The 27582-nt window shown below is 39.0% G+C and overlaps 2 protein-coding genes across 4 annotated transcripts; both read right to left on the bottom strand.

The window, feature by feature from the left end:
• Window positions 1-1594: 1594 nt before the first annotated feature.
• uchl5 (ubiquitin carboxyl-terminal hydrolase L5) lies at window positions 1595-8126 on the bottom strand. Its single transcript, XM_041041256.1, has 11 exons — window positions 7938-8126; window positions 7424-7487; window positions 7240-7345; window positions 6132-6257; window positions 5341-5402; window positions 4834-4964; window positions 4522-4585; window positions 4184-4286; window positions 2869-2982; window positions 2507-2605; window positions 1595-1968 (listed from the first exon to the last, which is right to left on the bottom strand). The coding sequence occupies exons 1-11, from the start codon at window positions 8011-8013 to the stop codon at window positions 1924-1926; spliced, it is 990 nt and encodes a 329-aa protein (XP_040897190.1). The 5' UTR covers window positions 8014-8126; the 3' UTR covers window positions 1595-1923.
• Window positions 8127-8432: 306 nt separating this feature from the next.
• On the bottom strand, window positions 8433-11905 carry glrx2 (glutaredoxin 2). Of its 3 annotated transcripts, none has more exons than XM_041039558.1 (4): window positions 11873-11905; window positions 10572-10638; window positions 9837-10013; window positions 8433-9376 (listed from the first exon to the last, which is right to left on the bottom strand). In XM_041039558.1, exons 2-4 carry the CDS (start codon window positions 10635-10637, stop codon window positions 9212-9214), a joined length of 408 nt encoding a protein of 135 aa, XP_040895492.1. In that variant the 5' UTR covers window position 10638; window positions 11873-11905; the 3' UTR covers window positions 8433-9211. The 3 variants fall into 3 exon arrangements, with proteins under 3 accessions (XP_040895492.1, XP_040895493.1, XP_040895491.1); XM_041039559.1 differs by having other exon boundaries at window positions 11752-11878; XM_041039557.1 differs by lacking the exon at window positions 11873-11905 and adding an exon at window positions 11663-11866.
• Between the last annotated feature and the right edge of the window lie 15677 nt (window positions 11906-27582).

Genomic DNA, 27582 nt, shown 5'->3' with positions numbered 1-27582 from the left:
CCAAGTAACCTGCAAAACTGATACTGGTCTCAGTCAGGTGTACTTTGTGTTCATTAGCAAATATTAGCATGCAAATGAGCTAAGACAGTACCCACAGTAATCACTGTGCCTGCTACATTTTAGTGTGTTAGTATTGGTGATGTGACCAACATGCTGATGTTAGTATTTAGCTCAAAGTGAGGCTCACAGATCTACTAGTCTGATGTATACTCTTGCTTTTATTTTTAGGATTTGTCTTTAAATTCTTTATATTGCCTCCCAACGTATCTTCCAATTGTTTCTTTTTTTCCCTCTTAATGCTAGTTATAAAAACCTATTAATACTCATTTTCAATAAAAATAAAAAATAAAAATAGTCTACGGCAAAAACAATTATTAGCTGAAGCTCTAATGCTATTTTTCAAAGACTGTTCCGTGTCTTGGTTTGGAACCACCGCTTTTATGGGCCTCCAAGGCCCTTTGAGACACTGTATGTGATAATAAGCTGTACAAATAAACTTTCCTTGACCTTCAAAGTAGGCTTTCACAGCACACATTCCATTACGCAGCAGTCTTTGGCTATTTTTAAGCCTTCATCAGTCTGCCACACCACACATTCTATGTCATGTGACCCCAGTCAAATGGATACAATAGTGATGAAAAGACGTGATAATTAGTACGTTTGATCATAAAGCATGTATAGTGAGGCGGTAAAAGTATTCATGAACATCCTGCAGAACTGGCACAGTCACCATGAATACTTGTTTGCTCATCCACGTGGCCTGACATCAGATAGGATAATACAACAGACAAACTGTTCTCTCCCCATGAGCCGGTAGTAAAACCTGTGAGTTTTCATTTGTTGCCATGAAGGATCTTGGCAACAGACGACTGGGATCAGATCCAAGAAGTACTTAAGGTGTATATGTAAACACGAGAGCCAAAAATAGAAAAGGGCCACGTTCTACTTTGGTCGGGAGACTGCAGATGCGTCAGACCACGCAGGCCTTTAGACACACACTGCGCTCGGGTGAAACCAGTAAGTTAAATATGCTAAATATGACTTCTTTGTATAGTACAAGCCAGAAGTTGATTTACAGGACAAATCACAGCGGCCACTTCAGACTCCCATGTTCAAAACATCAACATACTGCTTCAGGAAGCCATCCAAAAAACACACGAGTCGCTAAATTTACACCGGTCCTTTCTTAATGATGCACTTATAAGGACTTGGCAGCTTGTCAGTGTGCTCTCACCAGGTCAGATGGTCTAATACACAGATCCAAATGTTAGATAGTTGAATAGGGTTTTCAAAGATTTGGTATTTTATCTTTGCCAACAGATTCTGGCACTTCACTTTATGATGTTCAAAGAAAGTTTATCAGATGTTTTTTTTTGTAATGTACTGGAAATAAAATCCTCATCATTCCTCTACTACACCAGTAGGTGGTGGCAAAGATCTACCACAAAGTCTGACAACTGAGAGGATTCGTCTGAGAGGACAGCATTTATAGAAAGTAGTATCTGGAGACAATGAATCCATTGATAATACAGTGATATGTTAAAAAGAAACACATTACTTGTTTTATAAATCTGTCCACAAAACGAAGCCATTGAAACATCTAAACATTTTATTATGAAAATAAGACAGAACATAATTTGGGCACATCTTTCCTTCTATCATGCAATAGAGCTGATGGACACACACGGACAGAGTATTTTACAGACAGTCTCTCTGCTACACTTGCAGTGCAGTCCATAATGTCTGGGTGGTTCATAGGATGCCACAGTGAGGAGGTGCTGCAGACCATCCATGGTCATTAATATGAATATGACATACAATGTACAGTATCTGTATGTGGCTCACTGATGAAAGAGTGACTGCAGGGTTCTGAATGTGTCTGAATGTGTAATTACAGGCTTCTGTTGAGGTGTGTGTTGCTGTTCACTTGGCCTCCTGAGCTTTTTTGGCGTTCTGTTTCTCCTTTGCCTGGTGAGATAAGCCCAGAGACATTTTCATTAGTGTTCCCTATTCACACCGAAATCAGGAAAGAACTCAGACTCTAATCAGCATTTGGGCACAAACTCAACAGATATTTCACTGTAATGACTGTGGCTCCTAAAGCATGAAAAAACAAAAATAACGTCCAAGTCACATATATGAACTAGGCATGGCATGTTATGCTTGTGAGACATGATGTCTGCCCTCTAGTGAACAGAATAAACACTGACACTTGAAGGTTTTCTGAACATCCTTGCAGTGATTGGTGATTCATTTTTTTATGTTTCTAAATTATTTTTTCCTTCCTGCAACCCTTCAGATTGAGTCTTTCATCATTTGGCTTTAAATGTCCCACCCAAAAAATACATATTGGCGACATCCAAGATATCATCAAAAATAAATGCATGTTTTAATGAGGAGAAAATACCAACCATGTTTCAAAATGTCAAGGTGCTTCTTTAAGACTTCCCAAATACTCAAGCACTGAAAGCAAACAGTGTTTAAAAAAAAAAAAAAAAAAACTTACCTTCTCCACCAAAGGTATTAACTGCTGGTACTCTGCCAGCGTCTTCAGTAGCTCCATGATGAAAGGAAGGTAGTTGTGCTTTCGTCGAATGTTTTCAATCTGTAAGAACACACATAAATCCAAGAAGTGAAGGAAAAGCTGGGCAAGACTAACGTGGTGTTACAAAGGAAATGTACAAAATGTCTGTGGCTAAACTATATTCAGAGGTGGCTGAAAGTGTTGCAGTAAACACAGTCCCTACGTTTATAGTGTGCTCAAGGTTATAAAAAGCAATCTCTCACATGGGGGAAAAACTGTACTGAATGTGACATGAAATACAGCCATTGTCATTGTAAGGAATGTGGTATAGAACAGAATCTCACCTTATATCTTTTAAGTTTCTGATTTTCCTCTTCGATAAGGAGCTGGTACTTGGCAATCTCTGACTGGATGGAGCTAAGGAACGTGCTGCTCTGGTCCGTGTCCATTGGTTCGTCCTGGGAACAGAAGGGGAAAAAGGTTTCTATATAACCAGGATATCCTGACTAGAAAATCAGCATTCTGATGCTTATGTTGATTAAACTCAAGCTATTCGTGTAATCCCAATATTAAATTAATTCCTGGCTTTTACAAATTGGGACTTTAAATATTTAGTAAAAAGTGGTAATAACCTTCCATGCTTGACTTAATCCCACCTGTTTCTTTAAACACACCATCTGAAAACCTGGTTTTTGCTGACCTCCAGTGGTTGAAGGTTTAACCTTGCAGCAGTAATGCGGATGTGTACTCAAGGTGTAACCTGCACATCCAACACTGTAGAGCTGTGGTTGTCTACAGGTGCGACAGAGCACATTTCCGACAACACCCAATGATGCGGGCGTGGCACCAGGTGCAACAGACTATACGTTTCAACCAGAGCAGGTCTGTAAAATAAGGGTTTTTTTTTTTTAGCTTGGGGTGACGTTACTCTTAGGGGATCAACAGTAATGATGTCCACTACACATGGGTTGAAAACTACAAGTACTGTTTAAATGACATACATTTTCATATAGTCCTGAAAATTTGACAAATATTTCTAGAGTTCTTGTTAGAAATTCACCTAATTCCCTGACTCCTCTGTCCTGAATGTGTCACGAATTTTCACAATCACTGCCTTTTCCCTGCTCCCTGTTCATCTGGTCTGACAACACCTCAGAGTCCCCAGTGAGGAGCTGGAAAACACTGCTGGAGAAAGGGACGTCTGCACCATGATTGTTAGCCTGCTGCCAACGTGATCTGACCCTAGATAAGTGTTAGAAGATGGATGAATGGATGGAACATGGCAAGATGGTACACGTGTATCTCAGTCACCACAATCCACATCATTTTCTAAATGTTACAAGACAGGACCAGATTGTTTGATGATACCTGGTTTTATCAAAACTGGAGTAGCTGTCTCGAATTCATCGTGTGTTGAATAGATACGATGTGATGAACATGACAAACATATGAGTGGATGGAGCTCCAAACCAAAAAAAAGGCTTTTTCCAATTAAATAATGCACACTGTAGCTATGATCTCCAATTTTTTGAAAGCTAACAACTGATGCATTTTCACATGCGGACTCCCAGGGAGAAAGCATTAAAATTATAAATAAATAAATTATAAATTATTCCTTCTCATGTCTGCGCTGGATTCAGCTCTTTTGCTGCCACTCACTTCAGTAAGCTGAGTCTGGAGCTCTGCGATTTTCCTCTCATATATCATCTTTCTGTCTGACACAATGGCCATTAGGTTGAAACGGATCTCTCCTTCACTGTACCTGAGGAGGAAAACAATATAGGTATGGTGAGAAGAGAGGGACACACTGTCTAAGAAAGTATTAACAGTAAGGACAGAACATAATTTTTGTACTGTACGATCTGAAGCTATGAAAAATGCCAATAACCATAAGAAATGGATGAAAAATGTCAAAATGACTGCACACTACTTTGCTTTGTAGCAAAGCAGTTGGCTTATCTAAAATTAATCAATAGTAAATGTAAAAAGACATTCACTTCTGTATTCTTTTCTCAATCACTGGGCGAACTGCGCTGATCCAGTCATCCTGGTTGCATGCACCTAGTGAAAAACACACACAGGAATAAATAACACTGCAGGTGTCCGTGTATACAGTAAGTGCAAGCACACATTGTACATCACCATAAAACAGACAGTTTTAGGGGAAATGGGCCATGGCCAACAAGACAAAATTCAGCTGTGCACAGCAGGGTCTCACACCAAAGGACTTTAGCCATTAAACTGACAATTTTAGCGCTAAAACCTTAAAGTGATAAAAGAAAAACAACAAATTACATTTTTCTGCCTACCCAGGTCAATTGGTCCCTCTCGAAGTCCATCCAGCTCGTATAGTCTGCCGTTTACAGGAACATAGCTCACAAAGTGAAAGGCGTCCTCGTCCTTTGCTGATGACTTTGCATCAAATTCAAACATTTGCTGTCTGCAACCATAAAAAAAAAAAGCACAAGTAGTGAAGTGGGAATGACTTCTTCTCCAAGAATATCAGAACACAAATCTAATGAGTGGGATGCATTATATTTTTAACTCTCAATTAAAAATGTTATTACGTTGCACACTGACAAGAACATTTTTTATTTGCCATTTAGTGAAAAAAAAAAAGAATGAGAACAGACACATTTTGGAAGTGACCAATAAATGAACCAGCCTCACTTGTGCATGATTCACAAAAGTAGACTGGTGCATTAGAGACAAATGGGCCAATCACTTTTCTCCGAGTTAGAATGAGGAGCTAAAAATAACAGGAAGCCAATCAAACAAAGCCTCTCCTGCTGGATATGATATGGGCAGGAGCTTACCTGGCAAAGCTGTTGTGAACTTGTCGGATCACTTCAGAATTGCTAAGAGCCAAACCTTTCATCTGAGGAAGAGATGCATGATTATAAATGCTGACTGTACAACCATGGCCTTAAAGATGCTATGTAGTGAAGCACGGTAAGGAACAAATTCAACATTCCTTTTCCAAAAAAAATCATCTAATCAGAACTAATCAGAACTTCAATTTCAGTAATATTACAGTTACTAATCAAAATAAATGACTTATTTGTTGCTTCTATAACATGCCTAAAAATATACAGATTCTAACATGCAACAACTTTCCTGCCATCTTCTCTCATAAATTGTTGCTGTCTCCAAAGCAAAACCGAGTGACTATGTCTAGGTAAAAATAAAGCTGAGTTTTCTCCAAACTAAATGAGAAGTTGAGCATTATAAATCAGTATAGCCTGGTTCCCCTGAACATTTGTGGGACAGACAAATGAGTCACCACGGTTTTAAAAGGTAAGAGGATAAAAGTGTCAGTGTTAAAAGATAGAAGGGGAAATTACTATAGTGGACTGTGTAATGAGCTACTGCTCCAAGGGGGAAAGCAGTATAAATGTTATTTTTAGAAAGAGCAATGAATAATGTTTTACTTATTATTTGAGTTTTAGCCTGTTGGCGACACTGAACTTAAATGGGAAGGTTCATAGTTAACATGTAACAAACTTAGAAAAAACAAGTAAATTCCTGGCTAAACCATGCAGTTCAAACCAAAAATAAAGATAACCAAAGCCACAGTTTTTTGGATGCAAGACAAAAATGAACATACCGCCGCGTCAAAACTCTGTGAAAACTCTCTGAACTCTGTCAGTGTGTCTCCAAGCAACATGTCAGGATGGGAACAGTTGAGCAGAACACTGACAATAGCCTGGGTGGCACAGGCGTTGTTAATGACCTGAAAATACACAGATACACAAATATCCAATAATTAGTTAGACAGATAAAAGAAAACCCTCACTGATGCTTTAGATGAATTTAAGAAGAGAGCATATTACATGCATCCCAAATTGAATGATCAGATTTTGTGGCAACAGATTACAATTTTACGAGCCACTAATTTTCTGCAAATCTGTGTGACAGTAATCAAAGTTTCTAATCTGGTAATGGTATGCTAATACTTATGTCCACAGAGAGCTAGATCTTCCTATATTCTGTAGTAAAGAAAAATCTTCCAAATCAAAGCATCATCCTCACACTCTGCTGTGGGCTGTGTGCTTAATGTCATTGCTCCAGTCAATTCATTAACTAATTCATTATTCAATTTGGCTGAACAATTCCACATTATACATAATGATGTCTTGCAAATTACACTCTGGTTTCTCTTTTGCTTTGGCCAGTGTGCACACTTAGAAAAGTATAGCGCAGAATTTGATGACTTGTTTAAGCCCATTTCAAGCAAAAACACCATACATTCCCCGGCTCAAGCTTCTCATTTGTGAGGATTTTCATTTTTTTGTTACCTTATTCAAAGTTTTGGATTGTTGATTGAAAAAAATAAGCAACCTGATTAATGAAACTCTGATGGACATTTTTCACAAATTTCTACAACTCTTTTTAGACAGACATTAAATGAGAAAATATTCTGTGGATTAATGGGAATTAAAGTAATTGTTTGTACCAGTCTTAGTTATAATTACCTTTTATTTTGGAACTATACTTCAGCAGTAAGTTTATAGGTCAAATCCATCGGAAAGAACTCGCTTGAGCATAAACTGAGAACGAGCCAAATAAGATGTACAGAAGCAGACAAAGGTTGCCACTTTTATTAGGGATGGACTTGTTTAAGGTTACTTATCCTATAGCTGCAAAAAAATATATTTTGCTAATCGCAAAAGACTGATTGTGTACATTTTCAACAATAACAATGATGAACATGCCTGTTTTGCAAAGAAGATGTGGTCAAGTCTCGAATCCTGGACAATTGATCCTGCGGGCTCTTCACCGGGTTGCCACTTGAACAGGAAAATCAGGCCGTGAACTGGTCTGAAATAAAACAAATAAATTAAAAGGCCTGTCTTTAGAGGAGCATGCAAAATACTGAGGATGGATATATGAACATACTTTAAGTTGTCAAAGTTCTCTGGCTCCATGCTCCATATCTCCTCAACCTGGGCTCCTTTGCAGCCTGAGAATGACAAGTGGAGGATCAACCATTCGTTCATACCTGGAATGACTGTAAGAGCTAAAAGCGTTAACTAAGTGAGCATCTTCTCTCGGCGTCGATTTGACGGCACAAGTGTCATCATTCATGAGCGCCGATTTGTTTTCACCCGCCGTTGTTTTGAACGCTGAGTAATGCTAGCCAGTTAGCTTGCCTAATTAAGTTAACTAAGACAGCCAAATTACTACATGCAACGTTTGGGGGGATATATCGTTTGAGTGGGTGTTCAAAGTTAATGGCCTCTAAAATATTTTAGTTTGATGCTCCGTGGCATTTTCCTTCCTTTTTGCATGAGACATCAATGGTTGCTAATTCAGGAGTCACCGTTAGCTGTAGAGCAGATAGCTAACTAGCGCTGTCGCATAGCCACGTTACATTGAATGAGCAGCTAGCATTAGCCTACGAGTCACTCACCAAAACCTTTTATCAGCTCTGTGAACACCCCGGGGTCACTCTCCATCAAACACCACTCTCCTGCACTTCCAGCCATTCTTTATAATGTTACTGATTCAACTTAATGTGAACATAAACAAGATGCAAATATCCTATCTTAGCAGCGCACCCGTTAGTCAAGCTAATTTAACTGAAGCACTTGAGTGACGTCGCAATGCGTTGAAACGTTGGAATCTGGGTGCGCACGTTTTATGTTACGGCGTACACCGTAGTAGAGCGACTAATGTTTTACCAAAATAAAAAAGAAAAATTAGCGGCAAACGTATTTTTAGAAACACACAACTGCCTACCTTTATGAAGACAAAAAGGAAACTCATTAATTTACAATGACAATAAAAAAAAAATGCTCATCTGAAATAGAACTAATATCCGCCCTCCTGCTAGGACGATGTGACCAAATGAAGCGCTCTTCGGTAAAGACGCAAAGAAAGAAAGATGGGAAGCTGATGGTGGACTTTCATTCATATTTATTAATGATAATAACAAACATACATTCAGTTTATTAAAAACATTTGAGATGGTGGTGACTTCATACATATGTTCATTAATCTCTATATTCATAACACTGACCAGCACCATGATTCCTTACAAACACGGTACATGTGTTTAGCAAAAATCAATCACCTATCTAATATCAAATAAAATCAATCATAGCTACTGCCAAAATCTCGGACAAACTGTTATAAAAAATAAAAATAAATTTAAAAAAAATTAAAAAATACAGAATGGCTATTTTTCCACATACAGTCTATGCAAATAACTTAAAAATTTCTCAGTAAGATATAATGTACTGTAATATGTAATACTTAGCACAATGAAATGTGCTAATCATACAAAAATCTGTTGTTCTTCCAGTGTAACAAGATATGAAAAATTACCCCAAACTACCCTAACGGAACATGAGTCAATAATTCTGATGTTCACTCTTTGATGATGCCCGATGTTTAGAAAGATCATGCTTGTTTATTGCAGTAATTTTGTTCAATAAAACAATCATGCAGAAGAGAAGCATTTGATGTAGTTCCACTATTCACAGGTTTTGTTTAAAAGATTGCAGCTTTAATTGTTATATGTTACATCCCTGTCTGAAAATGTATGTAGCTTAAATATCAAGTATCAAATGAACCATGATGAATAAATAACATAGTCGTGCTCAAGCAATGTACAACTTGAAGAATAAGATCAAGCAAACATTTAATAAATACAGGATTGAAAAAAACTACAAAAACGGTTAGTCATTTAGCAGACTCAAACTGTCCGCTCCCCGAGCCCTCAGAGCTGGTGGCAGCACAGCAGGGAGCACACTGTTCGATCAAGGGCAGCAACTTTCCCTGTTGATGGAGCTGTTTGGTATCGGAGCCACCACCGATGCAGTTTCCATTAATGAAGACTCTTGGCACCTGAACAATGAGAGATTCTTTAAAGTCACAGATTAAAACTTTCACTTAAAGGAGAGGTTTTGAAAAATAACTTTTTTTACTATACAATTGCAGATTGAAATTGCAAGTCTACAGTGAAAGGACATAAAAGCAGAAATAGGTCTTGCATGTGCAAACTCTTATTTTAATCTAAAATATTATAACAATAAATATGTTACTTCTATTTTCCCTCATTAAAGATTACAGTCTGGAAAAGCTGCAACTTGGTCTGCTCTTTATCTTGACTCATTCTTGGCAGCAGTCCTAAAAAAAACCACTAGACAAGTCAACCTAAATTTAACTTCAATGTAGAGCTGCCAGAACAAACAAGCTGTCAAATATCCCTGTTTTGATTCTTTTTTTTTTTTTTGTTAGATGCTGAAATAGCAGACTGTGAAGTTACTTGAAATTCCAATCCAAAAATGAGACATGAGATTCTTACCGTTCTGGCACCAGTCATTTGAGCTAAGGCCTCTTGCAGTCTCCTCCCATCATTATGTTCATCCAATTCAATCACTTTGTAGGTAGCACCGATTTCATTGAACACATTCTTGGCCATTTTACAATAAGGACAGGTGGTCTTGGAAAATATCACAACACAGTTCTGTGACACCACCTCCTGGGAAGTCAGGGAATAAAAAAACATGGAAGTAGACCACATCATCTACAATCAACTTTCTAAATCACATATTTTCTAGAAGTTACAATTCAAATTTAACCCATACTTCGTCATATAAGAAAATTAGACTTGTTAAATAATGAGTAGCAAATGCCTTGGACTCTGCCTCACATCATGCTATATTGAGAATATTTCAGGGCCGTGTATCTTAGCTTTTGAAAATTGTTGTTTGTTTACATATGGAGTTACAGAAGCTACTTTGGGATCCAATTCATAACAGATTTTTGACTCAGATGTGCAGAAAACCGTCAGAACAGGAGGTAAATAAACAAACTGGCAAAAGCTGTCATGCAATACAACTGAATAAGAAGCTAAGGAGTGGTGGTGAACAGTAGGAAACACCAGGAAATTAAAATGACACCTAACTCACCAAGGTGTTTTCAATACCAAATTTATCAGACAAATAAAACTATGTTGTACAGAGATTCACAGCAAAATACTGTACCAAAGGGTTTAGCTAGTTGACTGCAGGTAACAGATCTGCAAGTGTCCACTTACCTGGACATACTGTACACAGGCTGTGCTGGACAGGCCTCCAGTAGTGGAGGATGTAAAATTTCCCATTCTGAAAAAGACAAATCACAGTATTGCAGAATACAGTATTTAGACGCATTTGTTACATTACTGCACATTATAATATACTAGAGTAACTGACACGCACAACAATAATTAAGAGGAAATGTCCAGGTTCGTGCAATAACCTTAGAAACGTGAAGATATCACAGGAGGCTACGAACTGAAGGCTAATAATCAGCATTAAAATAATATCTAACTGGCGGATAACTGCTGGTCTGAAAATATACATATTCATTGTTATGGTCTTCGCTACAGATTGCCACGTCTTAAATAACGTTTAACTTCCTATAACGCCTGGTCCACAACTGCTGTAGGGTTTATGTGCAAGGTAATCTAGGATTAGGAGTACACATGATCTTCACTGACACAGGTAATTGGCTCAGATTTGGCGTGGGTAGGCGAGATACCAAACCTCGTTAAAAATCCGCCAATAACAAGACGGCTCGCTACTGTGAAAATGAGCAACACTTCGTAAACGTGGCTGTAAAAGTTTAATAAAACGTAACACGCTTCGTGTAATTTCGGCGCAGATTTGATACACCTCCCAGCTCTTTCGTGTTAATTAAATTAAATTAACTTCTTTGCAGGCTCTCGGCACGAAGCATTTGGTGGAAGATAACGTTGACATTAACAGGCATGCCAATGATAAGGGTCGACATTTTTCTTAAATAATGTATTACTGATGGATCATATGTAAGCCGAATTTGTCAGTGAAACCTACTGTATCGTAAAAGTTACCAGTTATGTTTGTTAGTTTATGAGCTAAGCACTTTTGAATATATTTAACTTTGAATTATGCGAGGTTGTTATGACACATTGCGGTTCGCTGAGAGTACGGCAGTGTAAAAACTAAACCTTTTTGAAGCTTTGGGAACTGAAAAAGATGTCCAACAATGCTGTATTATTTAATGACGTTAACGACGTCATTTGGTATTCTTTTATGATTATGTGTGATTCATTTATTAAGTATCTAGCTAACTAGCTATGTTTGTAGTCAAGCTAGCGGGAATGACCTTCGGCAGCCGGTCCATGCCAACCTAGGAAGACATCCTGCTCGAGAAAACATGGAGAAAAAAGAACATACGGCCAAAAAATAATCGACCTGTTGGCCTGGATGAAACATGCGGTTAGTGCACAAACAGTTCTGGAGTTACACGCCACACTGCCTATTACTATACCCTCCCTTTCGCCACTTATTTGCACTGTTTATGCCTAAAGCCTACCTTACGTGACCACCGGAAGAAGTTCCTGACGCAAGCCGCAGTTTCAATGTAACGCCCATAACGTCAAACACGTGACCACACAGCTCGGTGTGATAGAAGTAGATTCGTTTCAGCGTTTACCTCCAGTAAAACTTTATAGATTCTGGTAAAGTTACTCTTAACCCTGTTCTTGTACCTTGAGTGAAACTTTTTGCTATGACCATAGTAACTTTAAGAACGGAAAATATTCATTAGACTCTCAATTCAAATTTAAAATTGAAATTATTTGGTATTTTTACTGATGATGAAATGTTTCTCAAGAAAATGTGTTGAAAATGTATCACTGTAATCATGTCCTACTTACCTGTACACACTGAAGTACTGCACAATCTCTATGAAAATTATGGCCTATGTCATGAACTACAGCACTATTATTATTATTATTATTAGTAGTAGTAGTATCAACAATAATTTGTATGTGTTATATTGCTTTATTGATGTATATATTAAGAATGTAATCATGGCTGTAAATCGACTACATTAAGATTTAGCCAAAAGACCAGCAATTTCTGATATCATTTTGCAAATTAAATTATCCAGATCCAAGTTATGAAACTCTGTACATTTAAATGACATGTTTAAATTGAATTCTGAATATATGCAATTGTATATACTATATATTGCATCTGGACTCTTTCACATTTTTTTTAAGAATAAACAGAAGGAAACAAATACTACAGCGAATTACCAAGTAGCTGCATAATGAAAGAGAGAGGGAGAGAGTGCACCACAGACATGATCATTAATATTGGATTCTGGCAGGATTTAGTAACTGGTAATAGTAATATTAATAATAGTAGCATCATTGAAGTCAAAGTGACCTGTGTAAGTCCAGCAGAGAGAATATATAATATTCTTCAGTCATCTCACTACATCTGTACTGCACAGGCATCAGTGCAAATGCAGATTATTTCTTTTTCCTTTATCCTCAGAGAGTTTCATTTCTCATTCCTCTTCACATCCAGGTGGAAATGCATTAGTTCGGAATTAACTGTTTCCCATTTACCATGTTAGCCCAGAGTAGGCTCACAGGCTAGGGAATCAATCACAAATCTAAAGTTATCTGATGAGCCAGCACAGAAGTGCTTCACATCAAATACCTTTTTTTTTCAAAGCTGAGGGAGAAATGCATCATTTCAGAATGGATTCACACCATCAAAGAGATCTACAGCTTTGCCCTGGAGTGAGTAATGTCCTGACACAAAGCCAGAAGAAAGACGGTGTAGAATAGCGTCATAGGGTTCAAATACCTGCCCACACCATCACTGCATATGATAACAGACGAAGAAGGAGTGGATAAAGTAGTGTGAGTGTCCAACTGATCTCTGCAGCCCCAGTCATTTTGATCAGGTTGGAGGGAGATTCAACACAAAGCTGCAGTCAATGTCTACCTGCCTCGACATTAAAGTGCTAACCCTTTTCCTTCATAGTAAAGTGCTTCTTTTTGGAAGATGGGCTCATCCATCATCTTCATACAAGAGTGTGTCTGTTTAGATAAAACTTCTTCCCATGTACCATCTTTGCATTATCTTTCTCGCAAGTAGATCAACCAATACAACCTGTAGAGAGGTTATCATTCATCACTGAAGGTTGGTCATGGGGCAAGGGAAAAGCTGATTCCTACTCACTGGCCAAAAGGTTGCCATGGCAATGAGCGCCACAGCTCACTAAAAATCCTTTAACTTCTGAATAGATTCATGTCATATCGTCAAATCCTGTGTCTCTAGGTAAAAAAAGAAGCATATCCTCTTTTACTGGACTAATTAAGCATCATGGAGGTACATGTAGCACATGTAGTTTAGACTTAAGTGCCATGTAACATTTTTCAAGTACAGCTGTAGAAAGACAGACCTATGGGCATAAAACACTTTTCCATGTTGCTGGGTAGAGGATATGATAATCGACTAAAACTCTTAAAAGTGACAAGAATTTAAAAACGCATATTTCATGTCCCATTTCAGGCACAGTCAGGAAAATGTGTGCACCCCCGCCATGTACAACAGGTTAGTAATGAGGCATGAAAAAACATTTCAAGCTGCAATGAAATTCTGACATGTGGAACTGGGATTTGTTGACAAATGGTTGGTGGATGTATTCGCTCCACTTAGTGCCATAGAGGCATCTAATTTATAATACATGTGATGGAAATGTCACCATAACACCTATACAGTCTCCTGGCACAGATGTACAATACATACTATGATGTATACAAATTTACATAAGCATAAGAAAGATAAGTATATTAAAAAGCATCCAATATGCATATCCTTATAACCTCTAATTGTGTAATATTGGTGCAATGATACAATGCACTGTTCACTGTATAGAAACGACTTACATGGACAGTTATTAATTGCAACTTCAGAAGATCTGGACACTTTTATGAGAAACTTAAAAATCAGGACATTATTCAGAAAATAGACTCGCTGTCATTTCCTGTGGAATTTGTCTTTAGAAAAGAATGAGCAGCCATTAGTGTGATCTATATCACACATCTCAGTGGCATTAGGCGACTGATGCTTCACTTTGACAAATTAGAGCCAGCATGAGGTAAGTTGTTGACATTGCCTCTTATGGTTTAACATTTGTTTGTGATACTAATCTCTGCAAGACACTCACAGTGTGTTCGTGGGCCTCATTTATTTATGTCTTTTGTTTTTTTCCAGTCAAGGTCAAGTGAGGTCAAAGCCTATCTCAGCGATACTGTATATTGTGCAGCAGAGAGACACTCATGGAAACCTGCTCATGGACTGGAAAACTGTCCATCACACTGCTAGTACGAATAGACTGTCACATTCATGCATATCAGCAGTTCAGTGCCTTAAATCCACCTGATATGTATCTTTGGGTTGGTGGATGAAACCCACACAAACACCAGGCACATGTTCTCCACAGGGGGGCCATGTGAACTCCACACAGATAAGGTTGGGTTTTGCTTGATAAGAACTAGTTTGTACACATGTTTATAGTTGTTCTGAATGGCCACACTCGAGTGGAGAACCAGCTGTCGTACAGAGAGGGGAGACGTGATATAGATTATTTCAGACAGTCTCTCCTGAAAAGCATTCGTAGTGTTGCACTTGGTTGTTCACATGAAAATGGACATAAGTAACAGGAACATATAAACAAAAAACAAGGAGAAGTTCAACCCTGGCTCCTTTCTCAGCTCTGCACAGCTGGTCAATCGTGGCATGAAGTGGGAGTGAATGCCGAATTGTCGGCTTACAGAAAGTTACAGGAATGGTCTGACACAATTCACCATCCAACATCTGAAAGGTGTGGGAGGAGGATGTTTCCAAAGCTACTCAACCATCTGACAAACACCTGGCCACTGTAAAGAATATGCAAACATCTTTGTGTGAGGGTCTGGCTCATTCTAAACACAGGAGGGTCTAACAAGCATTTACAGATTAGCCTCTTTGATTGACTAACTTATAAGGATTTACTTTTTGGAAAAGTATTATGGCAACTTTTATTAAAAGAAGGCCTAAGTAGGCTTATCTAAGCAGTTCCTTTAATTCGATGTAAGATATTAAGCATTTGGATTAGTCATTTTGATTTATAATCAAACAGGCTTTAATGAAAGAGAGTTTAATTGGAATTATTTTCTTGCATGTTTCACCACTGTTGTTTGCAAGATACTTATCTTTTGATTTGTTTTTCTGCTTTGAAAAATGTAATGCAAAAGTAAGTAGACCTTAGCTGTTATACTTTTTAACACATTATATTTCTGTCATCTCAACTTTTGAAGACAAGAAACTTGAGTTTTCAGCTGTTTGCCTTCTCAGATTCTCTGCACCATCATATTTCCTCCACAGTTACCAGCTGCTTGAGGCCATGTATCTTGATACTAAAGAAAAATCTCAATTGTAGTCTCCATTGATCAAAGCATAGCTCTTGGCCACAGCTTGATTGAGTGCTGTAGAGTTTCTGCTTAACAAGCAATTGGCAAAGTGCATAATAACTCATTTTTAGTCAGTTCATCAATAAGCTAACACTAAAATCTATAGCACTTATCATGAGGATAACTAAAGTGTGTGTCACTGTGATTTTTCACTCCATGTGAGTTTCAGTCAGGAACGGAGCTGAGCTGTAGCCAGCATTTTTCTGTGTTGAGAAAACTGTCAGTCAAGGCTGGCTGCAGTCAGGATGGACTGGATTCAGTCCAAGTCTGGTGAAAAGCAGGTCCGAAAGGCTCAGGACTGAGCCAAAACCACAGCCAGAGAAAATCAGGACTTAGTAAAGGCCTAGATTGGCCACAAAATCTGTGCTGAATGGATTTTGTCAAATGTAACGATACTTTTCAATTCTACATTAAGCAGCAGAAAGATAAAGATCAATTCAATGAATCCAATGAGCTTGTCATCATTAGTTTCATGGTGACAACATTTCTATATGGTTGAGACATTTCTGCAAAAAACAGTGAGATAAACACACTTCCTGCCACCAAATAACAAAAACTTAAAGTTAAGGGGTAGCTGGCAAAGTCAAACAACTAAAGAGCTAGATATGATTTCACAGAAGACTTTGCAGACATTTGAAGATCTTTTTATGGATATAAGCTTGAAAATATACCAGAGGAAAATTAAGGAGTAATTCATAGTTCTAACTGATTTGCCCATTAAAATCTTAAGGGGTACATAAGTACTGCTGTAATATAGACCAGTACTGCAAGCAAAGACTGCAGGTCCAGAAAAAACACATTTGAATGTTGACTCACACCACAACAAAGTTTTGGTCAAATAAATCAACCCTGGGTCCCAGAAATTATTTTCATATATGCAACAGCAAGTACATTTTGTTGGTCATGTAATTGCACAACTGTCACACTAGAGACCAGTGTTCACATCCACTGTTAAATGTGTGGTATATGCAACAAAAGCACTTTGGTTAAGGTTAGGGAAAGATTGTGGTTCTGGTTAAATGTATACCAACATGTTGTGTCTGATGTCATTGTGTACTTTTTCTGTATTAAACCAAACCACAACATTTCCCTAACCAAAAGCTGTGAGTGCTCACAAAAAAAGATGACTAATTTAAACTTGCTATGACTGAAAATGGACAGCAAATTTATACACGTCCATGAACGTTTTATTGATGTGTTATAAAATATAAAATACAAACGGTATTGCAATTTAGCTGTAGATAAATTTAATTTCTAGGAAACAGAGTTAGATAAACACAAGACTGTGAAAAGTGAAAGGTGTCAAAAAATGGCCTGGGGACCAGACTCAAGTACAACTATAGCCCTGCAGTCAGCTAAAAATAGAGACTCCTTTGTTCAGATGACAGCAAGCAGGCTGTGGAAGCATACGGGGTTAGTGAGATAAAATGAGATAATGCTGCCAGATTTCTCTCTGATTTGTTTGGTCTCAGACAGCTTAATTTCACATCAGAGGGCTTTAAAAATCTGTGCATGGCAAGTGATTATCAGTTCTGATGGATCAAGCCTAGCTCTGCTGTAGGGTGAGTGTATTTTTCTGGGTCTGCACACTGTTGTTGACTGCTTATCCAACCACTGCCCTCAAAAGCAGAGTGGCCTCCCAGTGCAAAACAACAGATACTATGGCAGCAATATATTTCTCAGACAGAACAATTTATGGGACCATCACTATTAATCATTGCTGTGGAAAGGAAGATTGCCTAACTCATCCCGAGCCCCCATAGAAATGTAATTCTCCCACTGCCTCAAGTGCTTCTGAGGGTGAGCTGCAGATGCATTTTGCCCACGCTCGGACTCAGTCCTACAACTGGCATGGCAATAAGCTGTGGTGATTTAATATCTGTTTGCTGCATGCATTTTCTTGGATGTGTAATCAGTCCACAAGGTTCTGCAAGAGGCTGTCATGAATCTCGTTTGGCTGTACTGTTCCCCTCCCCCCTGCAACCCCACCTCCTCCAGTGGACAATCACCGACTCGCCAGCAGGATGTGGCAGATCCAGCAGCCACTCCTGATTACACTCATGACTCAGGTTGCCAATTGGCTGTCAGGGTGCAATCACGCATACAGTTTGTTTTCTTTGTTTTCTTTTCCTCGGTTTTCATGGATTTCTTTGGTGCAGCGTAGTCTAAGGAAATTTTGTCAAAATGATTGAATGTGATGTTTTGAAATGCAAATGCATGTTCCTTTCACAAAAAGTGAGAACAATGCTGAATGTTTTCTACCCCAAGAATAAAGGTATTGAGAAGAGGGAGACACACTTGGAGATAGGCAGTAATTTAAAACTCACACAATAAAGATGATGCGGTCTGACATGGATTTAAAGTGGCAGGCTGCGTCTTGCCTTTTACAAGCTTGAAACTTGCATATTCACATAATGTACAGAGATGGCTCCAGGTGGACAGTTACTTTCTCACATTTTATTGGCACATGAAAAATGACTCAATTTCCCAAGCAATGGGTTTCCATTCATCATTTTTTTAATCGCGCCACCTGGACGTGAATGAATAATATCATAAAGAACTGGGAAGCTGTTGACCACACAAAATGGAGGAAAATTTAATTTTGGTTAAGTTCTTTTACATTGTTCAGTGTGCTTTTTTTTAAATTAGAGAAGACTGGTTGTAAATATTGTTGCTCCCACATATTAGTGGACATTTGCTTAAAATTGAACCTTCCCTAACTTCACTAAGTCACTCCAATGAGCACTTTTTGAGTCTTTGAATCATGGTTGGCTGCATCAGTATGTTTTTCAAGGTTCAATTCACAATGAATGGCACTGTAGAGTCTCCAGTGTTTGAAGGTGGCTGTGAATTGGGCTATTAAGCTCTGAAAACCTGCTGTCAGCTCCTGACTCATGCCAAAAATATTTAGTATGACACTCATAAGAAAATGTCTGTTTTCAGACAGTTTTTCTAATTTCAGTCACAACAATTTCATAACCTGTAATCGTCTCTGTTTATGAGAAGGAGCCAGATTCACTAACACAGAAACACAGAGTGTCTTTAATCTTTAGTCAATAGCTCGGCATACAGGATTCAGAGTCTTGTCAAGAAAGCTAGAGCTGAATCGATTACTGAGCTGACAGAAAGGCTATGGTAACTCAGATAACTACTCTTCACAACTGTAGTGAGCAGAAAAGCATCTGAGGCAGATGGGCTACAACAACAACAACAGGAGAACAGAACATCTGAGGCTGCAGTGGGCACAGTCTCACCAAGACTGGACCTGTAACCTGGTCTGATGAATCTGGATTTCTGCTGAGGCTGCAGACGGTAAGGTCAGAATTTGGTGGTGCCAGCATGAATCCATTGATTCAACCTGCCTTATGACAACAGTTCAGACTGGTGGTGGTGTGGGGAAAGTTTTCTCAATTTGGGCCCTTAATACCAATCAATCATTGTTTGAATGCCACAGCCTGAGTATTGTCGCTCACTATGTCCATCCTTTTTTAGCCACAGTTGACCACCTTGTGATGGCTACATCCAGCATGATAATTTACCAGAGCAAAAGTTGAATGTATTCATGAATTGCACAATGAGTTCAGTGAACTTCAGTGGCCTCCCCAGGCACCAGATATGAATCCAGTAGAACACCTTCAGGATGTGTTTAATTATAATTTTCAAACAAGTTTGGGTTTGGACTGTTGGTCATTAAAAAAAAAAAACAAAAACAAACACATGAAGATGTCACCTTGAGGGGTGGGACTTCGTGATGAATGTTTTTCAACAGGAATTGGTGTAGAAAAGTAGTCAGCATGTTGATCAATAATAAAAATATTTCATGTTGCCCTAAATAAAACAATAAACACATCAGTTAATTTGTCTCTCTGGAAAAGTATCTCAAGACTAAAGAGGTAATTTGTAAAGAGAGCATACAATGTATCGGATGTATATGGATGAATGGGACGAAGCTGATTGCGTTAGTTAGTCTGGTCAGTGGTTGTAATTATACCTGGTTACCTACATGTGGGAATGCATGAATGCTGCCACATTCTTACAGGAGTGCCTCTGCGCTCTGTGGGACCTGCTGTGGGATCAGCACCATGGATAGTGCTTGTGACAACTTTTACTCATAGGACCTGCACACCCACACGCTTGTTTTCCATCACTCTGCCTAAGTAGACCTCTGCTCACCAATAAGAATGATTTGTGCCACCTCAACAGGTGCAAACAGACTAACAGGAGTTTGGAGGAGGTGTCAATCAAGGACACTCTGTGCACACCCACGCAGTCCTGAGAAGAGGCCTGCTCAGACACTGTTAGTGAAAACACCTGCATAGGTAGAACAAGGTTGTGTAGAGGCTCCAGGGAATCCCCAGTGTACGTTCACCCTTTCACATAAGTTGTTTCATACCTTAAACATTTTAATAAACAAAGCATAAGGCCTGCTGGCAATTTGCTTTTGTAAACGTCTTTTTAGGTTGTCTCCTCAGATACGAATATACATCAGAGTACATGCAAGTTCTTTTTAAGTCTAAGCAGACCTTTCATTACTTATAAATAACAATTCATAACCTCCAAATAAGATGATTTAAGTCCAAGTAGTTGCTCCACCACAGTGCACAGAGTAGTATATGTGTGTATTGTTGAGCCATCGTGTATATTTATATGAATGTTTTAGAAAGGACATGGTGGACTCTCAGAGACCTTCAGTGACCTTTGTGTTGCCTGAATAAGCAATGAAAACAGTTTTATGGCAGAATGTTTTCCTTTATTTATGAGAAACAGGGTTTGGGTTTATTATTTCAACTATAAATTATCAGGATGCCATTCTTTTTTTTTTTTTTTTAATAATTACGATCAAAATGTTCCTACACGGCAAAGAAAATAATGCTGGCAAATTGTCCAAGATAACAGTACAAAGTTCAATAAGAGAACAAAATGTTTTCCTATTTTGCAGAAATCCTCCAAGCTGTCATCTAGATGGAAGATCAAGTGTGTCCACAATTCAGTTTGTAAGGTTGAAACTCTTTGGTCCTCTCCTGCTCACGTGTCATCTTTGGTTTTTAAATGTCTTTGTTGAAAGATTGGACATGGCTCGTGTCAACTGAGGTGGGCTGTGCTATTGATGGTGACATTTGTTTTAGGAAAGGTTACGACAATGTGTCAAGTAAGTAGTCTCCTGACTACTGTCAACATGAATTGCTGTTTTTGTTGCTGCTGTTGAGGGGATGGGTGGAGGGACGGCAGCTGACACAAATTGAATTGGTGGCATGTCAAGTTAGTGTTTAGGAGTCTAAAAAGGACAGCTCCCAATTCTTCTGACTGTGTGTGTGTGTGTGTGTGTGTGCGCGCGTGTGTGTGTGTGTGTGTGTGTGTGTGTATGTGTGAGAGAGAGAGAGACAGAGGTTGTGTGTGATTGTGTGTGTACGGGGGTGTCTCCTTGTTATTCAGGATGGACGCTAGCCAGTGTGTGTTTCTGTGATAGAAGAGGCGAACACCAGTTGTTTCAGTGGCTTGAGGTGTCGGAAGAGATTTCACAGCTCCTTGAGCACAGTAATCCTGGAGCCCTTGATACAAGATGGCAAATAAAATGGCCCCCTGGAAGATGCTGAAACACTTACTGAAGCTTACTTTCACTGATCTGATCTGATCTGATCTGGTATTTTATTTTTTCACACACTCACACAAACTGCACATTAAAATGGTAATGCATGAATACATTCACTGGATGTTTGAAGGTGCTCAGTGTGCTTGATTAACCACTTTGTTGCTTTGATTTTATCTTGTGATTCTTTATGGTCTTCTTGTATTTCATATTTGTTGTTGTTATGATTTTTAAATGAAAAATATTGCTAACGAATGCTGCAGCTTCTTTCATTCTTCTTTGCATTAATTGTATATATTTGTAGACTGAGTTAAACCAGATTTACTTCATATGTCTTCAAAAGAACTAACATTTCTATCTATTATTTGTGAATTGTTTATAGTCATTTACACTTGTAATATATCATCCATTTTATTTTGTTTAAATTGAGAGTGGCAAGCAATTTCTCTGACATACAGTAGTTCCTTCTGTATTTAATAGTCAAAATCTCAGATATACCGTTGTTTAAAGGGTGAGTCAAGTCGGTGTATAAAAATGTGACACTCAACTGATATTTTAACAACACAATGTACAGACCAAGGGATGAATGTATCTTAAATAATGCAGATAGACTGTATAAATGTTTGACAGACTAAAGCATTTAAATTTTTTATTTATTTATCATACAAGCTTTCAACATTAAAACTGTGAGGGAAAACTGTCTTTAATTTCTCATGGTGGAACATGAGAACACTTTTTTTCTCTCTGAGTCAAAGCCAAACAAGGTGTGCTTTGTGTAATTTTGGTTTTAAACTGAAGAGGGCAGAGTTGCTTTGTTGTATTGCTCAACCATAATAACAAAACTTGACAATGAATATTTAAGAAAGGATCTCATCAGCTGAGAAGTAAAAAAACAAAACATAAACAAAAAAAAAAACACTTTGCAGCAGAAACAGCTGACACTTTGACACTACTGCACTTGGGGAAATCTTTCCTGTTCATACTTACAGTCACAGTCACCAATTGTCACATGCATTTTTCAAATTTAACTCCAGATTTGTCTGTTGCATAAACAGGACAATTACTAATACAATTGTGTAGCCCCACACACCAGGGGGAAAATGCAGCATTTATCTCTAATAATCCCGGACCCCTGAGGCTCAGTAGGCCAAGGTAGATAAGTAAACGGCCTGTCGCTGCTGCTGTTCCTGTGTGGGTGGCCTGCAGCAATCATGGATGACGTCCTGTTGGCTGTGGAAGCTCCCATCTTCCCCCAACTCTCCCTTCTTCTTCTTCTTCTTCTTCTTCTTCTTCTTCTTCCTCATCTCCTTCTTCCTCCTCTTCTTCTTCTCCCTCCCTTATCTTTTTTAAGAATCCTTCCTCCAGTGCAGTTTTATCAGCTGGCTTCAGAGCCCCCAAGCAGAGCGCCAGGTCTCTGTGTGTTGCTTTATCTGGAGCAGGAATTACGTTGACCTTGCAGCAACTTAAACACTTTATCAGAAGCACAATAATCTTCTTCATAGGAAAGTGAATCAGCAATAGGAAAGTGAATCAGCAGAAAAAAAATAAACGATTTGTGTCCCAGCAGGTCTCCAGGTTGACACTGTAGGGTTACAGTGCTGCTGGCCTCAAGTCAAAGACAAAGACGACGAGGTTTCAGCATGCTGAGCCTCGTTGTCCTCAAAGAAAGAAAAAGGAAAAATATGCTTTCTATAGCAGCAGTTTCATCCATCCATAATTGCTTACAGTGGAAGAAACACATTAATAATTAATGTGTTCGACGTGTAAGTGTTCTGTCATTATTATGCATATTATTTATTCCCCTTTAAAAGAAAATGTGTGACTGACAGTGAATCCTTTCATGTTGCGCCTGTGTTATTTTTGCATGTGGTGTTGAGACAGCCTGATTTTCTGCAAGAGGATTACAAATGTTTGATCAGAATGAATGGTCACCAGTGTCTGATGATTGACAGATTTTTGTTTTTTAGTTTTCTACAAAAGATTTTGCATTTGTTACAAGTCCTCTCTAATAATAAGACTGTTCCCTGATGCATCTCTGAGGCGATTCTCCTCATAAGATCGGCAATCCACTTATCACATGACTGATACTTCTTTTATCTGCAGGCTGTGTTTCTTCTCATTTTATCCCACAGTTTCTGTGTTCACACTGCATCTCAAAGGGTATTGGTTCTGTTTTTTACTTCACGGGTGATACAGATTTGTTATTGCAGGGCTACAGGGATACCGAATATGCCGCAAATATGAATCCTAAAGCAAATGACTGGATGAGCTAGCATTTGCATGGAAGGCACAAAATGGAAAAGTAAACTGTCATGTTGACTTGAAACTGGAGACTACTGCTGAAATAATAATTCAAGAAATGTAAATAAAAAAATAAATAGATTAGTGAAGATAAAGTGAATTCTGTGCCTTCATCTTTTTGTTTTGGGCAAAGAAGAGACTGACAGAGCCTGTAAAAACTATGAATTTTTCGACAGTCTACCAGTCCACCAGTGTGGACACCAAGAATTTGTTCTGGTTGTCCCGATGGCCACTTCTGTTTCTTACAAAACAGCTGATGTTGCCTCCCTTTTACCCTGCAATGCCTCAGTTCTTTGTGGCAGTAATTCCACAAGATGTTGGAAAAACCCCTTTTAGTGTCTGCTACACGTTGACATGATTGCAACACATCATTTCTGCAGATTTATTTCCAGTGCACATTCAAGCTGCCAATCTACCACATCCTGAAGGTGTACTGCTGGATTCAGATCTCATGACTGGGGAGGCCACTGAAGTCCACTGAATTCACTGTCATGTTCATGAAATTTGAAACTATTTTATCTTTGTGTTGTGAATCATTATCAGGGAAGTAGCCATTAGCAGATGGTAAACTGTGGCCATGAAAGGATGCACATGGTCAGCAGCAGTACTCAGATAGACTGTGGCCTTCACACGATGATTGATTGGTATTAAGGGCCCAAACTGAGCTGGGCTGTTGACACAAGGCAGGTTGGATCCATGGATTCATGCTGTTGCCACCAAATTCTGACCCTGATCTGCAGCCTCAGCAGAAATCCAGATTCACCAGACCAGGTTACATGTTTCCAGTCTTCAACTGTCCTGTCTCGGTGAGCCTGTGTCCACTGCAGCCTCAGATTTCTGTTCTTGGCTGATAGGAGTGGAACCTGACGTGATCTTCTCTTGTTGTAGCCCAGCTACCTCATGTTGTACATTCTGAGATGCTTTTCTGCTCACCACAGTTGTAAAGAGTGGTTATCTGAGTTACCATAACCTTTGTGTCAGCTTCAACCAATTGCCACATATATCTGGTAGCACTGGTGTAGTTGAGAGATGACATTGTGCTTGAACAGGATTTATTTGTCTTGTGGCATCATAAGTACAATATATAGGCCTGCTGATAATGAACAGTAACATTTACATGCATGAACACAATAAACACAATAAACACAGGGCTGTACCCCAACACACAAGCATCCACACAGTAGCTCTCTCAAACTCTCTCTACAAAGTGTAAAGGTAAAGCTGGACTCCCCAGCTTTCCAGTGGAGACATGGAGAGCCCAAGAGTAAATATCACAAGGGTTATTTTTTCAGACCTGACAAAGATCGTCCAGAACAACCACAGACATTATTCATACTGTTAATTTAGCTTGATTGTAAAATCTTTAACAATAGAAAAGACTAAAAAAAGATGCTTTGTAAAATAGATAAAAAAGTCAAAGGATTTTTTTTTCATCTTATGCCTTTATGGATTTCAACCAACAGTGCATACATTACGAAGAGTCATCCTCAAAATCAGCAGTGAGCAGCAGTATAAAATCCAGCATGAAAGCCTGCAGTGTGACAGTGTCGCCTCGCAGACATGGTCAAACACAAATCATTCTACATGCTGTTTCCTTTGATCCTTCCCTCGGCATATTAGTGAGCCTCTGTGTGTATATTTGCTGTTTTCTCACCCACTATCCAGTCCCTTTCCATCCTCTGCCGCTGCTTCTTTTTAGTCATTAATATTCTCTCTATCTCACCGCATAACTCAGGGGATCAATCACCAGTTACCATGGCAATGAGACCACCCATGCAGGTATATGTGTTAGCGTGACTCTTCCACTGTGTGTTAGTTTGTGTGCTTGCTGTACGCTGACTGTACCTGCTTCTCACCAGTCAGAGTGGTGAGGCCTCCGCGGGTGATGCTGCTCTCCAGCACTGCCCTTGCATTCAGAGTGGCTTTGACAGCTGTCTAGTCGAGATGCTCTCACCTGCCACACTTGGCTTCCTCTCAGCTCTGTGCAGAATAATGACCAAATTCAAAGGAAAAAAAAATACACATAGCGCTGTCAGGCTTGTTTTGTTTCTGTCTAGTTAAAGAGACTCTTTGTGTAAAGGCTATTTATTGAAATTTCTCTGAAATAGAGAGGGACTTGAGTTAGAGGGACTTGAATAAAAGAAGCTCAACAAAAACGATAAAAAAAGCAGTTTGGAGGTTATGCATCTCTCTCCCAGAGGTACGTAGCTAATTGTAATCACACAGCTCCTCTGTGGCCAGGTTGTTTACAGAGAATAATCTATTTTTTAGCAGAACTGCTGCAGTTCAGGAGCGTTCTTAAAGTAAACTGTTTTCGTCATCCTTTCCTTCTCTTTCATCCCTTCTCTCAACTCGCTCTCCTCCCCTTGCCATGTCTTCCTCCAGATTTCACACCTTTACTTATCTCTCCCCTCCCACATGCTTTTTTCCTGCTTACTTTGTCACTTCCTGCGACTCCCCAACCCCCCTCCACTTCCCTTTCTGTCCTTCCCAGCTCCTTGATTTCTCTGCTTTCCCCCCCTTTCAACTTTCCCGGCGATGACTGATCCAGTGTATTTGTATAAAGACAGACTGGATAATTAGAATAAACCATGAATGATGGTGCTCCCTTTTCCAAACAGTTTACTTTATTGTCTGTCCGGAGCGAGAATGGTGAACTGTTCTTACCGTTGTATATCACATGCAAAGAACTGACCTTGTGAAAGAAAGGTTGCTGTGCATAGTAATGAGAATGAGTGTACTCTGTGAGAGAAAGGGGGCTGGAAGAGACAGACTGCATCATATTCATCAGGCCTCAGGATGTACTGCACCAACTGAGTTCCAAGTAAATTAATCATGTTTTTGTAATTGGAGGGAGCGCCGGAGGAAGGTGGTCATCGGGAGGTCAGAGGGATGTTAGAGTGGGTCTAAGAAAGAAAGAAGAGTCCAAGAAATGTGAGCCAAACACGAAGAAACACCAGGAACTGATATGACTGAACACAAAGTGGAAAGCTGGGAACAGGGAAATGAAATGGCGAGATTGGCTGCATTCCCCGACTTAATCTTCCTAAATCTTTGGGTCAATTAACTTAATTTGAGAAAATGAACCGAGTGAAGCATCTTGTTGGTAGATAAGTCAGAGATTAAAATCACATTAATTCTCTCCTTGATGCCTGTAGTTCTGTGATCAGTTATTCATCATTTGCTGAAATACTCTTGCATTTATTTTTGTTTTTCAGAATTTGCATGATGTCCAAGAGAGTATTTAAAGAAGAGGAGTCAAGTTAGAGAGAGAGTAGGAGAGTAGGAGGTTTGGGGAAAAAGAAAACAGAGGAAAGGTAAATAAATAAATAAATAAAAACAAAAACCTCCCCAGCTGCAGACATACGCTTTTCTTCCTCCAGTCAAGAGAGATTGATGCCCCCTCCCTCCAGAGGGTAATATCGCCCAGACCAGGAACCAACCAACCTTGAATTCTTGCATCACTTCTGAAAGTTGTGCCTTCGGTGTAGCAGCAGCAGCAGCAGCAGCTGCAGTTGCACTTCATAAAATGTTACAGTGGATGGACAGCCAGTGAAGGATGTACTGAATAAAGAGTCTTTAGAGGTTGAACGGGCTGTTGGGTGGCACATCAAAATCTCTCAAAACTCTCTGCCATAGAGCACAAAGTGTTGAGTCTGTTTACTCAAACACTAAATGTCTTTTATTTCTGCAAATCAAATCCTGGCAAAGCTTTTCCCACATGTCTCTAATGGTGACAAATACAAATGTAAATACGTGTTTATCCTCAGCGGTTGGTATTAAGCCATATGAAAGAGTGTTTTACAAAGAGCATCTACATAATACATTGTAGTGAAAAACATCTGCCAATGAAATGAGGTAATTTCACATTTTGTAATA

This window comes from Toxotes jaculatrix, chromosome 6 (assembly GCF_017976425.1).
Source record: "Toxotes jaculatrix isolate fToxJac2 chromosome 6, fToxJac2.pri, whole genome shotgun sequence".
In the NCBI taxonomy this organism is placed as follows: domain Eukaryota; kingdom Metazoa; phylum Chordata; class Actinopteri; family Toxotidae; genus Toxotes; species Toxotes jaculatrix.
Note: the sequence above shows the minus strand (reverse complement) of the source record. Positions and strands in the feature narration are given on the sequence as shown.